The 16,626-nt window shown below is 27.4% G+C and overlaps 4 protein-coding genes across 4 annotated transcripts; 1 reads left to right on the forward strand and 3 right to left on the reverse strand.

Moving 5' to 3' along the window:
- Positions 1-736: 736 nt before the first annotated feature.
- Positions 737-1,924, reverse strand: VNE69_02155 (exopolyphosphatase (PRUNE); the record flags this gene model as incomplete). The annotated part of the gene is made up of 1 exon (XM_065472704.1): positions 737-1,924. One exon carries the CDS (start codon positions 1,922-1,924, stop codon positions 737-739), a length of 1,188 nt encoding a protein of 395 aa, XP_065328776.1.
- A 4,333-nt stretch (positions 1,925-6,257) lies between these two features.
- On the reverse strand, positions 6,258-7,403 carry VNE69_02156 (serpin-type proteinase inhibitor 1; the record flags this gene model as incomplete). Its single annotated transcript, XM_065472705.1, has 1 exon — positions 6,258-7,403. One exon carries the CDS (start codon positions 7,401-7,403, stop codon positions 6,258-6,260), a length of 1,146 nt encoding a protein of 381 aa, XP_065328777.1.
- Positions 7,404-14,046: 6,643 nt separating this feature from the next.
- VNE69_02157 (putative sulfate transporter) lies at positions 14,047-15,591 on the forward strand (the record flags this gene model as incomplete). The annotated part of the gene is made up of 1 exon (XM_065472706.1): positions 14,047-15,591. The coding sequence occupies one exon, from the start codon at positions 14,047-14,049 to the stop codon at positions 15,589-15,591; it is 1,545 nt and encodes a 514-aa protein (XP_065328778.1).
- A 179-nt stretch (positions 15,592-15,770) lies between these two features.
- VNE69_02158 (alpha-soluble NSF attachment protein) lies at positions 15,771-16,532 on the reverse strand (the record flags this gene model as incomplete). Its single annotated transcript, XM_065472707.1, has 1 exon — positions 15,771-16,532. One exon carries the CDS (start codon positions 16,530-16,532, stop codon positions 15,771-15,773), a length of 762 nt encoding a protein of 253 aa, XP_065328779.1.
- Between the last annotated feature and the right edge of the window lie 94 nt (positions 16,533-16,626).

The following is a 16,626-nucleotide window of genomic DNA, read 5'->3' on the forward strand; positions in this document are numbered from 1 at the left end:
TTTAAAACAAAATTAAACATATATAACCACTTTAAAAAAATTGATTTTTATTTAAATAGTATATTTTTTAACTTTATATGCATAATCACATCATCTCGGGAATTCTATAAGTTTTTAGTATTTGCAAATATTTAGAATTAAAATGTTAGACATCTGCAGAATATCATTACAAACGTAAAACAATATTAAACAGTGAGCATGCCCTTTTGGCTTGTATATATCGTAGCTATGTCTTTCAAAAAACATCTTTAATGTCCCGCATTTCTCAGTCGGGGCATGACTTGATAAAACAACAAGGATCGTCAAACACTATTCAACATGCATTCTAAGTAAATTCGATATGTTATAATAAGTCTTTTTATGAGGAAAATTATACAGCATAAGTGCTTAATATTGTTTGCGTCATTAAAGAATAGATTAAAACATGAGAGAAGGGTTTTATTTGTATTAGATTGATATATGTTTGTAGTATTGCTTTGTACATCAATAAAAAAAATAATTAATCTAGTGTCAAGGCACTCACTCGCAATCTTATCTCTTTCACTTCGAATCTTGCCGGTTTTTTAAAAAGCTCTTCGGCCCCAATTGGCTATACTCCCAAATTCAACCAATTATATAAAGCTTAGTTCTGTATCTTGATAGTAGCTGATTACTGCCCTCTAGCTAATCATGTATTAATTTCATTATTGATCATATAATACCAATCAGATAACTTTCCAAAATATTAAAAGTCATTTTAATAATCATATTCATACTCATACAACCAAGGTTTATATTTTCTATTTATTTGGAGCATTTTTCGTATTAACATCTTTCTTGTTATACTTACATCTATTATATAGTACTCTATTTCTTTATGTACAATTTTTTTAAGCCCAAGCTCGTTCGATAAAGTTTCAATGTATGGATAATCAAATATAATAATTGTTCTTACATTTTTTTTTCTACAGGATACAATATAATAATCCACTTCTTGCCCCCGAGAAAAACTGATGAGTTTGTAATTACCGTGTCCTTTTTTATCTTGTTCATATTCATGTACATTTTTAGCTTCTCGATCTATCCAATTTTCAAATTGATATTTTATAACTGAGATGCCAAAACTATCGTATATTGAAACGTAACTTTTGTAGTTTTTTTGTAACATTATACTTGTACTCTGGTATTGGTCATTTCTTCTTGCTTTGTTTATGTTTTTAATTTCGTTTTTTAATTCACTCTTCGATTTACGTGATAATTTTTTCAATTTTTTATATTCTGCAATATCGTGAAAACTAACCCTTCTTTTTAAGAATTTTGTGTCCATTAAAATCGGAATAATAAGTAGTGAAGCAATCTGAGAGCAAAGTTGATTTTTATTTTGTAAAAAATTTTTTGTCCCACTTTTTGCTTTCTTTGATAGATCATTTGCAAGATATCTTGATACTAAAGTTGAGCATGATCCTACGCCGGTGTCAATGTAAATTTTCTTTATTTGTGAAATCGCATGAGTTGTTGTATGATGATCTATTATCATTTCTACTTTACAATGTTCTAATTCTTTAATAGGTTCATTATGATCAGTTAATATTAATTTAATGTGTTTAGATTTTATATAAATTTTCTTATTGCCTACTAATAGATATGGATCAAATTGCCCAATTTCAATAAAGGGCGGTGTAACGTTCCTTTCTAGGAATATTAAGTCCTCTGTGTTTATTTGATATTTTTCGCATACCCAGATCAAATCTCCTTTACTTTTAAATACCTCTTTCCTCATGTTTACTACAAATATTGCATTTATAGCGTGTGCTAATACTAATGAACTTATAAATGAGTCAATATCACATGTAATACTTCCCATACAAATCTTTAAGCGCTGTTTTTGAATTCTTTTTATATTTTTTTTAAAAAAATTCTCTAGACTTTCTTTTAATTCGATCATGGGGGCTATGGATTATTTTTTTAGTTCTTTCATAATATTTCTAAATCATTGGATATTAAATTAATTATTTCATATTGTAATGTTTTTTAGGCAATAATTAAGTTTCTTTGTTGACGGTATTAAAGTTATATTTGTAGGAAGAGATACACGTTTCAAATTTAACGTGACATTGTTTTGATATATTTGACGCTGTGATTCTTTAAATATTTTATAATAAAGAAACCCATGTTTTCATTCCAACAATATTTATTTATTTAAGTATTAATTTAAAAAAATTTCCAATTCATACTAGAGAAATTTCAGAAAGAAAAATGTTTTAAAGAATTTTCGATTCATTACCTCATGATCGAAAAATTGTTAGGACAGGTTCAAGTGTACACTTAGATATGCAGTTGAAAAGAATAAGTTTTATGTTGACAGCTCTAATGAAAGACTAAGAAAGCAATCTACTGTTTGCTAATAGTTATAGACCTACCAATGTAATGAAATCTTGAATAACCAAGTAACTTGACATTTGTTTATAAAGTTTTAAATATCTTTAATGTGTCACCAGCAATTATATAAACAAAATACTTTACTGGGGGAATGAAATGAGTAAGCAGATCAAACAAAAAGGGTCGAAAAGAGCATTGGACAATTTAACATCAAAAACAATATTACTTCGACAAGCGGAAACCTCACGGAAATAATTCCGAGTTACCTCTTCAAAACTTCAACAAGTTAAAGATATAAAAATCTTAGTAAAAAATATAAATGATTCAAAAATACCTATTATTTTTTTTAACGAACAGATGAAAAATACCAAAATTAAAAGTTTTCAAAATTTATTTCTACTATAAAATAATGTTTATGATATTTTCAAATTGTCTATAATTATATTTGTCTATTTCTGTTAACTGAGCTTTAAAAATATTGTGGTTTGTGTTGTTACTATTAAACATGTTAGTGTCAATTTTTGGGTGCAAACATTTACTGACTCTTTGTTTTATTTTAAAATACATGCAAATAATGTCTTTTTAAAATTTATTTTGTTTTGTAAGACGCAGTAAACTCGCAAAAATTTCGCTATTATTTCAAATATTAAAAAAACATCAATTCGATGGCTCAATAAAGTGTTGTCTCGAAATTGAAAAGTTTTATAACCTTCACAATAATATCTTCTATGATTATTCTATTTATAAATGAAAATTACAAAAACAATTGATCGTTTTTCGTCGTGATGTATTTGACGTGTCAATTTTAATTATCAATGGAACCATCCCATGTTTTTTTCAACGTAAAGCATTAGTGCATTTACAATATAATCAATTGGCAATTTCCATTTTACTCCTTCTACATTTATAAATATCATTTTTTAAATAACTAAGACGTTAAAAAAAGGAGAAAATAAATTATTTATAAAATTGAGAAAATAGGCATAGTAGTTCTAATTTGCCTATATTATATGTAAAACATAATAATAAAACACTTATAATATTTCTTTTTTTAAATTGTGTTTTAATAGATATCTAAATACAAAACAAATTTTTTTATGTCATTATAACTAAATTTAAATGCTGATTATAATGTTTTCTTGTCTTTTATGTTGTTTAAAACAGATCTAAGGTTTTTTATTGTTATTTTATAATAAATATATAAAAAATTAGCATGTTTTTTTAATTTTTTGGTTTCTATCGACAAATAGGAAGTAAAATTTCATATTTATGTTCTATAAAAATTCATTTGTATCATATAACATTGAAATTATAAACTATAAAATATGAAATGCTCAAAATTTATTTCATTTTTTAATATAGATATACGTTACTTACTTATTTTTATTTAAAACATCATAACATACCTTTTAATATTCATTGTGCATATATTCTCAACATATATCCATTTATTATACATATTTATATATAGTAAGTAGCAGATTTGATTAAGTAAGTAGTAAAATAATGAAATATTTAAAAACAAAAGAATATTTGTTTAATTTATTAATACGTGGACACATAGTACAAGAGATCATGGAAAATGATCGTGCGGAAATAAGAGTAGATACGCAAATATCACTAATATAAAGGTGACCTATAGTACACTTATATTCTTGTGTTTGAAAAGAAGAAGAAGAAATTTTAATGGTTGAAGTTGGTATGACCAACCATGATCGACTTACTCTAGTTGAGAATGAAAAACTAAGAAAATATGACCTTCTTTGTTATGTTTGGAACTAATACATAAAAAAGGTAAAATTAGTTCCTTATGTAATGACATGGGATGGATGGTGACAAAAAATCACAGAAAGTACATCAGGGAGCTGGAAATCCAACCCTCCATGAAGCATATATCCAGTCTATTGTGATGAAAAAGACTTTATAGTCCATCTCTTTAAACAACGACGACGAGGATACAACCAGGAAGATCCAGGAGAGAAAGAAGTGGCTAGAGCTGTAAGCGCACTATGCAATATGGCGACTGTTAAAGAAGTGTGGCCGGCAAAGGGGAATGAAGCTGAAAGTTCGAAGTTGAAAAGCATAAATAATTTCACATAAACTAAAGTCTGTAAAGAGCCGAATCCCATGAGCGATACCGGGGAAAGCTGTGCTATTAAGATTAAGCTTAATGATAAATTAACTCAATAAATCTTTAATTTTCTATTACATTTATTTATTTTTAGTCATTATGTTGTTTAATTAAAATTTTGTTCCTTTTCGTTCCGTTCACTTTAAATTGTAAAAAATCAGAATATTTTTTTTGTAAAAATTGGTGTTTATATATGTAAGGGGTGTAAAGTAGAAATGCTTTACATTGATCATGTATACTATATTCACGATAACAATCATAACACATACAGCTTATATTAAGTATATAATTTTGTTTTCTTTATTCATTATGTAATTTTTTTTGCAACTTCTCGAGGCTGGACTGTCCATATTTTTTTACATTCTGCCCAAATATCAGACTACGGATAACATTGTTCGACCCAAAAACATAGGCAGAATTCAAACCTTGATACTATACGTTATTCTCTTCTAATTATTGTTTTTGATGTAATAATGAATTTGGCATTAAAATTTTCATTGGACAAGCCCTTATATTAGATCTAAATTTTCTTGGTATTAGATTAAAAATGAGTAAAACCCACAAAAGCAAGCATGTATAGATTGGATAGTCTAAACATAGTAATTCGCGCGAATTATAATAAATATAATAATAATCGAAAAAAATTTACATACATTGATACATTACAAATGTAACGAGAACAAAATGATAAAATTTATATTTTCTTAGGGAAAATAGTATCATACAGACAAAATAGCTATATGAAACATTCGTTTTGGCCTAATTGTTTTTATGATATTTCACATACAACGAAACATGGTCACGGAACAGTTTTTGTTGTATCTTGGATTCAAATAATTATTTATGAATCATATTAAGAATCAGAACGATCAATACTACAGAAAAATAGGTTGAAAAAATTTTATTTTTTTAAAACATAGATTTATCAAAAATTCCTTACACATGTACTTTTAGTTTTTGTTCTTTTGGAATTTTAAACATATAAACAATTTTTTAACCAAAACGATGACCATTCGCTAACTTATTTAATTAAAAATTTATTAATTTTATCATTCAATTTCTTTTTCTATTTATGAATTTGCATTCTATCTCAACATTAATCTATAGCAGGAGAACAATGCGCTGTAATTCTAATGAATGTTTAAAAATAAAGAAATAGGATTCTAATCACAAATAAAGTTGTTTCGTGCTGCAAATATATACAATTTATTTATAAAATATACTAGAAAGAGCGTTTTTCGACGTTAATTAAATATATTAACGAAGAAAATTTTATATTTTGTAAATTACATAATTTAGTCATTTCATCGAAATTATCAGGGTTTTTATATATTTATCTTTTGTTATTTTGTCTTTTATAAAAAAGGATAAATGTCAAGTCACAAAACTGTGCGGCGTTATTCTTTACAACCCTTATACAAGGAAAATATAATTTTTTCCCTTCTCGGATTTTAAAACCTTTATATAATATTGAGATTTATTTCAAAACAATAAAAAATAATTATCTAAGATTATGTTCCCTTAATACTGCCATGTTTTCAACCTTTTAATGACTATCGATGAATCACAATTGAGGAGGTTAACTTGTCAGCTTAGTGATGAAATTCAAATATAAAATTTTGTAAGAATAATGACAAAATATAATCTCGTATTAAAAAATTCCTTTATTTCAAAAAAATATAATTAGATGTCTTTTTATACGATATGTATTGTTATTTACGTAATTATTTAATAAAACAGAAAAAGAAAAAAAAATTTAACGAAATCTTTAATCGGTTTCTAGTCCATTAAATTTTCCCATTACAATAGGTGTATTAATTCCATAATCCTTATCTTTCTTCATTATAACCCAAAAAAAGGTTTGATCAAATTTTAAAGTTAGCACGGGGCCGGGTGCCTCAACTCTGCCATCAGGAATATCAAACTCAGTTTTAACAAACACCTCCATTCCTAGTTCATTTACTTCAATTATTACCTTTTGTTTGCCAATGGCTTCATAATTATTTGGTTGCGGTGTTAAAATGTTTATAAGCAAGTGACCAAGGTCCTCTTCAAGTTTCAAACTTTCAGCAAAAGTATTAAAATAAATCTCATATTCAAATTTGAATTTGGGAAAGGTCAAAGCAACAAGTTGAGGCTCCATTGAATTTAATAAATCATCTAATTTTTTACTGGAGCAATAGTTTTTAGCTACTTTGTTAAAATCTGAAAGTTTTCGAGGCATAATCGCTATAAAACTCAAATCGGAGGAAAGAAATGGCATATCAATGGCAATTAACGTCTCATCAGCAAAACAGTTATACTCAACAGCCTTGTCTTGGTGCATCATGTCTAGTAATACTTCTTTTTGATTTAAGGCTATAAATTTTTCTTTTTGGGTATAGTCAAACTCATTACACCATTCTTGTTTCAAATATATAATATTCATTATTAATAAACAAGTGTCAGAAGAAAACGAGTCCATAGCATTGAGAATAGAATTGTTAGTATCTTCGGCGATTTTATCATTAATGAGGGCTATAGTATCTTTCTTTTTTTTGATATCATATGAAGTTATAAATGCATCAAAATACTTTTTAACAAAATTCTTAAATTTTCTTTCAATCTTATAATTATTTCTGTACAGTAAATAATTTTTAACGACTATAATATTGTTATCTTCTGTTTTAAATACCAAGTGTTTAAGATAATTCATTGAGTTTTCATTAAAATTGCCAATGCCAAGACCAAATCCTAATTTTTTTATTATTGAATCTCGTTGATCCTCTTGTATAGAATTTGCAAGAAGACCTAAGGCTTGAGTGAATGCAATCGGCGAGATGGCCTGGTTCTTTTCTAAATCATCTTTTATTGATATTAGTTCCTCAAACATTCGATAAGATAAATTTACAATAGCTTGTATGAATTTTTGCATGGGATAAATTTTTTTTTTATATTTATAGAAAATTAAATTTTTTTTAATATTTACAAAAAATTAAATTTTTTGTAAATATCAAAAAAAAATTAATTTGGCGTATGATGTTAGGTTTAACATCACAACTATAAACTTTATAAATGAAAAAATGTCATGTATCAGATCCATAATACTTCAAAGTATAACTGCTCATGTCAACTATCTAGTTCACGAGTGACTAATTCCTATGAACAAAGGAACAAAAGAATATTGTATAAATATGTTGCAAATTGTAAAGTTAAACACATTTTTTATTTGTTTGTTTTATAATTTAATTAAGAATTAAACTAACTATAAACATATGTAAAAAGGTATACAGATGATCGAAGAACTCCTTCTTAAAAGACTGTATAGCGGCTAACAATAAGTATAGAAATATTACAAAACATTAAACTATTTAAAAATAGTAAGGAATCAACTATACAAGGCAGTTCGAATTATTACTGTGGTATCTCACAGGTCAAACATATCAGTTTTACATTTCTTGATTTGTTTATTTTTTTTAACAAAAATTAAAATTTTATGTGAAAATTTTTATAATTATATGTATTTATAATAAACAAAAAAAATCTTAAAAGTATAATTTTATTTAAATGAGTTGTATTTCAATAAGATAATGACAAATATAAATGTTAAAATAGCGTGTACCGGATCTTACATTAAATTTATTTAAAATGTTAAAAATTCGAAAATTAAAAAATAAACATGTCACACGACATCCTTCCTGTGCCCCTTATAGTCAAGTAGCGCTCTTATACTTGATCCCTCGCTGTCATATCTCAATTTACGGCCGGGTCATGGACGCGATAAATGCGTCATCGCCGAAAAAAATGACAGTTCATATTAAGTCTATTCGGGAAAATACCGCTATAATATGAGAAAAACCATACAAGAGACCAGCTTTTTCTTCAAAAATGATTAGTTTGACCTTTGTTAAAAATTTACACAAAAAGATGAATTCTAGTCCAACACGTTGTTTTGGACAAGCATTAATAAACACTTTGTGAAAATAGACTATTTAAACAAGCCGTTCGCCCGGACACCAGCTCGCATCACAAAACAAATACTAAATCCAATGTTTCATATCAAAATTACATTTCAGAAATTTGAATATTTTTTGCGTTGTTGAATGTTTATGTTGCCGCCATCACTTGCATTAATCTTCGTTTGACTGAAACGTGATGTTTTAAACATTTCATCTCGACCTGAAACATGATTGTTTCAGGCCGAGAATAAAACTATATAAAGAAATTGTATAAATAAATATTATGTCTTTTAAAATTAATATTCCATCTAATACCAAGCCTCAGACTACTCCATCTTCGCCTTCAGGTAACATTTTATTTTTGTAATTTAAAATTAATATATTTAATTTTGATTTTTTCACATTATTTATAAACAAAAAAAATTATTATTATTATTATTTTTGATATTTTTACAATTTTTTTTATTTTTGATATTTTTACAATTTTTTTTTGAATATTTATTTTGTTCTATAGTAGACAAATTTTAACAAATAACATGATAAACTACAAAATATTTTTGCATTTTTTGTAAAATTTTTTATTGAATGTTTATTTTGCTTTAAAAGAAAAAAAAATATTTTAAATTTTTATTTGATTTTATAGATAGTTTTTTTTACAATAATGATATGCAAAAATTTGTATTGAATTTTTGTTTGTTTGTTTTAGAAACGAATTCAATGAATAATTTTTTTTCATAAAATAATTATTTCACAGTAAATTCTGGAATTTTAAAAAGCTTTTGTCGAGCAAATTTTTAATTTATTTAATATTTTTTTTCATTACAAGTAAAAAATAAAGGAAAACCTTACAAATAGAACAGAAAATTTGAATGTAAAAATTATCCAGCTAGTACTGTGAAATTCTTAGTCATAAAATTCCACCAATAAACCTGCCGATACAGAAAACTTCGCCTTATCCATTGGAATTTGATTCCTCTAAAATTTTTTAAATTATACCTCATATCGCGTCCAGGATACCTCACAGATGATATATTTGGCGGCTATGGTTTTCTATAATCCGAGAAAAGACATCATCGTACTAACTGCGCTCCACAATCATTTGTATTGTAAACACGGCCCCAAATCGGCCGTATCACCAGCAGGCCTAAATATTGGACTGCGTTGACCACTAGTCTCCTTCTAGTTTCAGCACAGATTTACAAAATCTTGTAGGGTGCCTCAAGACCTTCTATTGTTCTCTTCGACTAGTTTCTTAGTTTGCCCTCTGATTCTACACTCGTATCACAGTCAAAGAGCAAACTTACTATATCCGGCAGATACTTTACGCATCGATCAATAATCATATAACTGATAACGTTTCGACCTACAGATGAGTGTCTACCTCAAAATGCTACATCCTCTTATGTCTTTACGACTATATGATCAATCAACTATATGATTATCGACAGATATTTTTATCATCTGGTTTTTCATTTGCATCATAGGAAGTAGAAACAATTCAGGTGCGCGGGGTTTGTATCCCAACCACTGCCAAATAGAAGCATAGCCTTCGACCACTGGGCTAAGGGCACCTTAAAGAAAGAAGGAACAATTCAAGTGCGCGGTTTTCGTAGCCAGTCATCGCTCAATGGAAAATGGAAGCATGCCTTCGACCACTAAGCTAAGGGCTCCTGGTATTATTTCCATGGAATTTCTTCTTCCTCAAGCAATAAGCACAATAGACTACTGCCTACATCTAGATTTACTTTACATCAATATTATAAGATGTAACTTACAACACTAATATCTTTAATTTCTTCAGTGTCCATATAAACTTAAATTCTTACGTATGTGTATTGCATACTATAATATATTTAGTTTCTTACCATATCGTTAGACAATGAAGCCGTTTCTTTAAACCAGCATGTTAAAATGATACACTCCCACTTGGTAGACCCGATGTGCTTGATCACTCATCAATATAGTCTCTTAAACATAAAATTATTAAAAATAAACAGGTTTGTTTGTTGATTTTTCGTTTGGTTTAAATATTTGTATCACAGCTTGTCCCTGTATCGCTACGGGATTCAACTCTTCACAGACTTCTATGGTTTCTGAAAATTATTTTCGCTTTTCAACTACAAATTTCAGCTTCATTTCCATCTGAAGCACCACTAATTTGTCAGTTGACATATTTGCTAGTATGATATAGCTCATGCCACTTTTTTATCCTACATAAGATAAGTTATTATGATAAATAATTATAATTTTTTCTTCAATTCAATCATTTTTGCAAATTATGTTTTATTTTATTATTAATATTTTTTTTTATAATAATGAATGTTAACGTTCTTATAAAATTTTAAAATTGAGGAAGTCAGATATAAAGCATACTCATCAGATTTCAGTCTGGGGCGGCAATATTCATCACTCTTCGGGGGTGAAAGAAAAAAATTATATTTATAGGAAAAAAAAAATAAAATTGAAAATGAATAAACAGGCCATTTGACTAATTTTAGCATTTTGTTTTTTCTACTTTTTTATTAAAATATTTTATTGTCTTACAATGATACTTAAAACATTATGAGTTGTAGTATGATAAACTAAATATTTATTAAGTCTGGAAAGAAATTTAAACACAATTAGAAACTGATGCTTTATTAATGAACAAACTCCCCCAATAAATTTACAAACTGTAGAAATTACGAAAAATTTTACGGTTCTTAAAATCTTAGTTTTAAAAATTTGTCGTTTCTTAAAATCTTAGTTTTAAAAATTTGACGTTTTAAAACATAGAAGAGTTATTGTATGATTTTTTACACTTTCTATAAATTACCAAAGAATGTAAAGAAATACTATGGTTAGAAAAGTATGCTTATATTAGAATTTATAATTTTTCTAAAATATACACACCAATATAAAACATAGCTAAGAGCGATAGCCAAATTGATGATATGGTTTTCATATTCTTAAAATTTATAAGAAATTATGGCTCTGAAAATTTGAAACATTACACAGAGACATAAAAGATACTTAATTACATAATGAGTAATTTTGTAGATCAAATCTTCGCAGAAGATATTAATAAATTAATAAAATTTCCCAATGTAGTTAAAACAATTGGTCAATAGACTAGAGATTCTTAGCATTGAAATAATAAGAATCCTGTGGTATTATTCACCACATTACTTATTTTTATTTTATTTTCCCTCCAAGTGAATTTTCTAGAAAATATTTTGCTATAAATATTTTCTTTTATTTTGACCCATCGATTTTTAGATGAGAAGAGAACAGAGAGTCTACAACGATAACGGGAGGGTATCTTACACCCTACCCCCTCACATGAGGAACTATGAAAGCCCACAGGGGCAATTTAATAAACATAATTTAAATAAAAATATACTTTACAATATTGCAGGGAGAAGCATTCTTGAATGCTATTTACATTATGGCCATCTCCCTGGTGGAAACACCACAATGAATTCATTAAGTGTTAGAGATTCACTTACAATAAAGAAAAAAAACCAAGTACTATTGAGTGAAGTTAATGTTCCAAAGGAAAGTGTAACCTTTGAGAAAAAAGTAATTGGAACTCCAATTACCATCCAAGAAAAAATCTATAAAATTAAAGACATTAAAAGAGATTGTAATTTAAAACATATGGAGAAATTTGAAGCATTGGCTACTGCCAATGAATGGACGGATGAACAGATGGGTATAATTTACCATTCTTTAATTGACGATGATAGAATTGAAGATAGCTTAACAAGAAACAGCTATAGGAAACTGAGAGAAGAGATAATTGAAGAAATTTATCCTAAAAGCGATGCCAGGTTATTACTGATAAAGTTGGAAACCGTAAAACAGGTTCAATATAAGTATATAGTCGACTATTATAATGAAGTGGCGAGTATAATTGAAATTTATGGTATTATGAATGCCTTGAGCAAGAAAGAGTCTGAAAACAGATTATATGAAGCATTTAATAGAGGATTGAGCAGTTTTACTGCAATTGAAATTTATAAACAACGATTAGACAACTGCCCGACAGTTGAATTAGTTAGATATCTGCGAGGGTTGGAAGAAAATATTATCTTGCAGGGAACACTAGCTAACATGAATATAAGACCCGTTGATCTTACGAGAAATTATAATAATAATCGGGAAGTATCAAATACCCCCATGAATAATAATAAATGGTGCTCTATACATCGAGCGAGATCACATAATACACAAGATTGCCGTATGAAAGGACTAGATGTCAAAAATGGAGAAATTACAGATAATAGGAAAATTCTCAACAACTATAATAATAAGGGTGAAATATTAAACAAAAACGACAACGAGAGTAATTGCTTTATAATTCAGAAACCAATTAAAAACATTACTATCGACCAACTACCCCCAATAAAGAAAAATATCATTCGAACGGGGTATGGAATAGAAGGTGTCTCGAATAAAAAAATCGAAGCTGAACAAGCAAAAGTTGCTAATATTAAAATTAACTGTGTGAAAAAGACAGGGAATACACTACCATTAGAAGGTGTATATTCAAGAAAATGTCAATTATATAACAAAGAAAGAAGTAAGCCGCCTGAAAATGTTAAAGATAACCACCTAGAGCCGAAAGCTTTATCATTACCTAAAAATGGTAATTATAAGATTGGAAATAAATTAAATCGTGGCGCATTTAGAAAACATTGGCGAGGAAATAGGACACAGCAGATGCTATTTGATAGAAGTAGATATGGAGGAAATTGTGTACGTAAGAAGCTGAAGTATCATGAATTGAATTCTAACCTTGATTTGAGGTCACAAACGTCAAGCCCAACCAATACTAAAAAATTATGGAAAGAATCTTTTGGCGATTACGGAGGAACGCCTATTCTTTATTGTTGACTCTGTGGAGGAGGTAGTATGTGGTATTATTTACCACATTACTTATTTTTATTTTATTTTCCCTCCAAGTGAATTTTCTAGAAAATATTTTGCTATAAATATTTTCTTTTATTTTGACCCATCGATTTTTAGATGAGAAGAGAACAGAGAGTCTACAACGATAACGGGAGGGTATCTTACACCCTACCCCCTCACATGAGGAACTATGAAAGCCCACAGGGGCAATTTAATAAACATAATTTAAATAAAAATATACTTTACAATATTGCAGGGAGAAGCATTCTTGAATGCTATTTACATTATGGCCATCTCCCTGGTGGAAACACCACAAATCCCTAAATTAAATTTACTCTATTGATTCAATAAATAGAGTAAATTTTGATTATGGATTTGTTTTATATTTGCCATTTGTGTTAAATTATATAATTTATACTTATTTATCTTTATTACATTCCCCATATTTACAGCCTTGAAAATTTATAAAAATATTAAATTTTATAGTTAAAAAGTGATATTTTTATTCTGTCCCTGTAAAGGAAAATGACTTTTGATTAATTTTGCTAGAAAATGTCAAGTCCAAGGAGCTTATCATTAAAATAATAAACTCATGTCCAACCAGTGATTTACTTATAAATCTCTTTACAATTACTTATTATTGATTACTCATTGTCAAATTAATGAAAAAAAGGAGTTTTTAATTCTTCATTTTGATCAAATACATTTTTTTTTTTACCCCATTTTATGTCTTATAAGAATTTTATCATTACTCTTTTATCTTCTACATTTCTTTTATACACTCTTACAATCTTAGATTTCTTAAGTATTGGTTCAAATTTATATTTACAATCTTCTCATAATATAAAATTAGAAAATTTCAATATGATGGTTTTTACTGTAACAACCATCATTTCACAGATTATTTACGGCGGATTAAGCAATTTACAAGCTGGCGTCTGTGGTGGCGCAATATTCGAATCTGCTTCTATGGTCCGAAATATTCACGAGACATGTGAATTATACACGACAAATACTACTGAATCTTTATCTAATGCCTTTTTCGCAGTGATGATTAGTACACTAATATTCGGATTATTTTCATATTTCTTGGGATGTCTTAAAATGGGCTCATTTTTTAGTTATATTCCTAGATCTGCTTTGTTTGGTGTTATGACGTCAATAGGTTACAATCTTATGAAAGATGGCTTTTCACAGGTTTATGAAGAGAAAGCACTTTTTACTAGTTATATTAGTATGGCTGTTATAATATTTCTAGTTATATTGGCATATTTTTTAGAGAAGAAATTTGAAGGTTATGTCTTTTTTATTCCTTTGTACACTTGTACTGTCTTAATTTTATTTTATAGTATTTTTTTACCATTTGGTTTTAATCTTTCTTGGTTAAGATCAAATTTTTTAGTACCAGAAATTTCTACAGGGAATATTTCTGTATCAGAATTTACAAAATATTTATCTTTGTCAGTTATTAATAAGAAATTACTTTTTAAATTAATTCCTAAAATTTTAGGTCTTTCTTTAGTAAATATGATTCATATAACTGTAAATATTCCTAGTTTTTCTAGTTGTATGAAAATTAATTCTAATATTAACAGAGAATTCAAAGTTCAAGGAATAGCAAATATTTTTACAGGTCTTTTTGGGTACCCTACTTATTTTATAAATTGTACTTCTATTTATTTTAATAAATCTGGAGGTACGACGAAAATGCATTCTTTATTATCAGGCCTATTTCTAATAGGCCTGATTTTCATAGGCCCAATGAGTCGTCAAATACTCCCTCGTATTTTATTAGCTTTTATACCTGTTTATATGGGTGGTGCTTTTGTTATTAGTAATTTATTAGAGCATATATTTGTCGCCAGTTATATTGACATTTCTATCATTTTATTGTCTACTATTATAGGTATTTATAATCCTATATTAGGATTAATATGTGGATCTCTGTATCAATTATTAATTTTTTATATTTCTCTTAAAATTAGTAATAATGAATATGAAGAGTTAAATGAGTATTATAAAAAGATACAGAAGAATTATAAAATGGTTAAGATTGATTTTCCGGCTTGTTTTATTAATAAAGAGAAATTGAAAAAAAATTTGAAAATTGAAAGTAATAAAATTTTGATAGATATGAGAAATTGTCAATATATTGATTATGAAGGGAATGAAATGATATTAGAGATTATTAGGAATATGGAAGGAGAAGTATTGATGATTGGGGATCCCATTAATTTATACAAAGAGAAATTTAGAAGTGTATTAATTTAATAAAAAAAAAAATTAAATTTATAAATTTAATATAAAGCTATTATAATTTAAATTGTGTTTTTTTAATAATATTAATAGAATTGTTTTTACCAATATAATAATGTTATCTTAATAGAATTGTGCTTTTTTATAAAATTGTTTTTACCAATATAAATGATTATACTAAAATAAATGGTTTATTATAATATATCATTTTCTGGACTCATTTTATCTAATAATACTTGTAAAACTTTCTTTACATCTTTATCTACCCCATTATTTTCCACATACTCATCCACACTCTTCTTTATTTCTTCATTCCCTTTACTTAAACTTTCATAAATCTTTTTATGTTCATTCTCAACATCCAAATCACTTTCTACTCCCTCTAAATAATAACATATCCCTGCACACATATTATAAAGACTACTCTTTATTAATAAATAATTCCCTGCTGCTTTCTCATATTCCCCATTTTCAAATAATAAACTCGCCAATATCTTAAGACTGTTTTGTTTATGATGTTTCCAACTATTAGTGTTATAACATTGTACTATTTTATTCATAAGATTTATTTTCTCATTAATATTTGTACTAATTTCGAATGCCTTCTCGTACGACTTGGCGGCGAGATTTTCTTTATTACAAGATAAAGCCATGTCACCACTTAAAATGAAATATTTTATAGCTAGTGAATCTGATTCATAAATTTCTGCTATATTTTGGTAAATTAAAAAAGCATTATATCTGTTATATTCTATAGGATTAAGTAGATATGTATTGACAGATTCTAATAGGTATTTTAGTTTTTCTTCTTTAGTTTGACAAAGAGAAGAAAGTTCTCTAAATTTGTCGGCAGAAGATTCGTAGTCTGGATTAGAAATGGGAATAAAGAAAAGAAGGTATTTCTTTTTACGAAGAGATTCTGCTTCTCTGATGAGTTTGTCTTTTAGATTTTCCATGGCCCCTTAAAAAAAAGAAAAAAAAAAATAACAAGCATGAATAATAAAATATTGTCATTGATCATCCCAAAATGGAAACTTACCAAATTCACGA

The sequence above is a fragment of the Vairimorpha necatrix genome, chromosome 2 (genome assembly GCF_036630325.1).
Source record: "Vairimorpha necatrix chromosome 2, complete sequence".
NCBI lineage: Eukaryota > Fungi > Microsporidia > Nosematidae > Vairimorpha > Vairimorpha necatrix.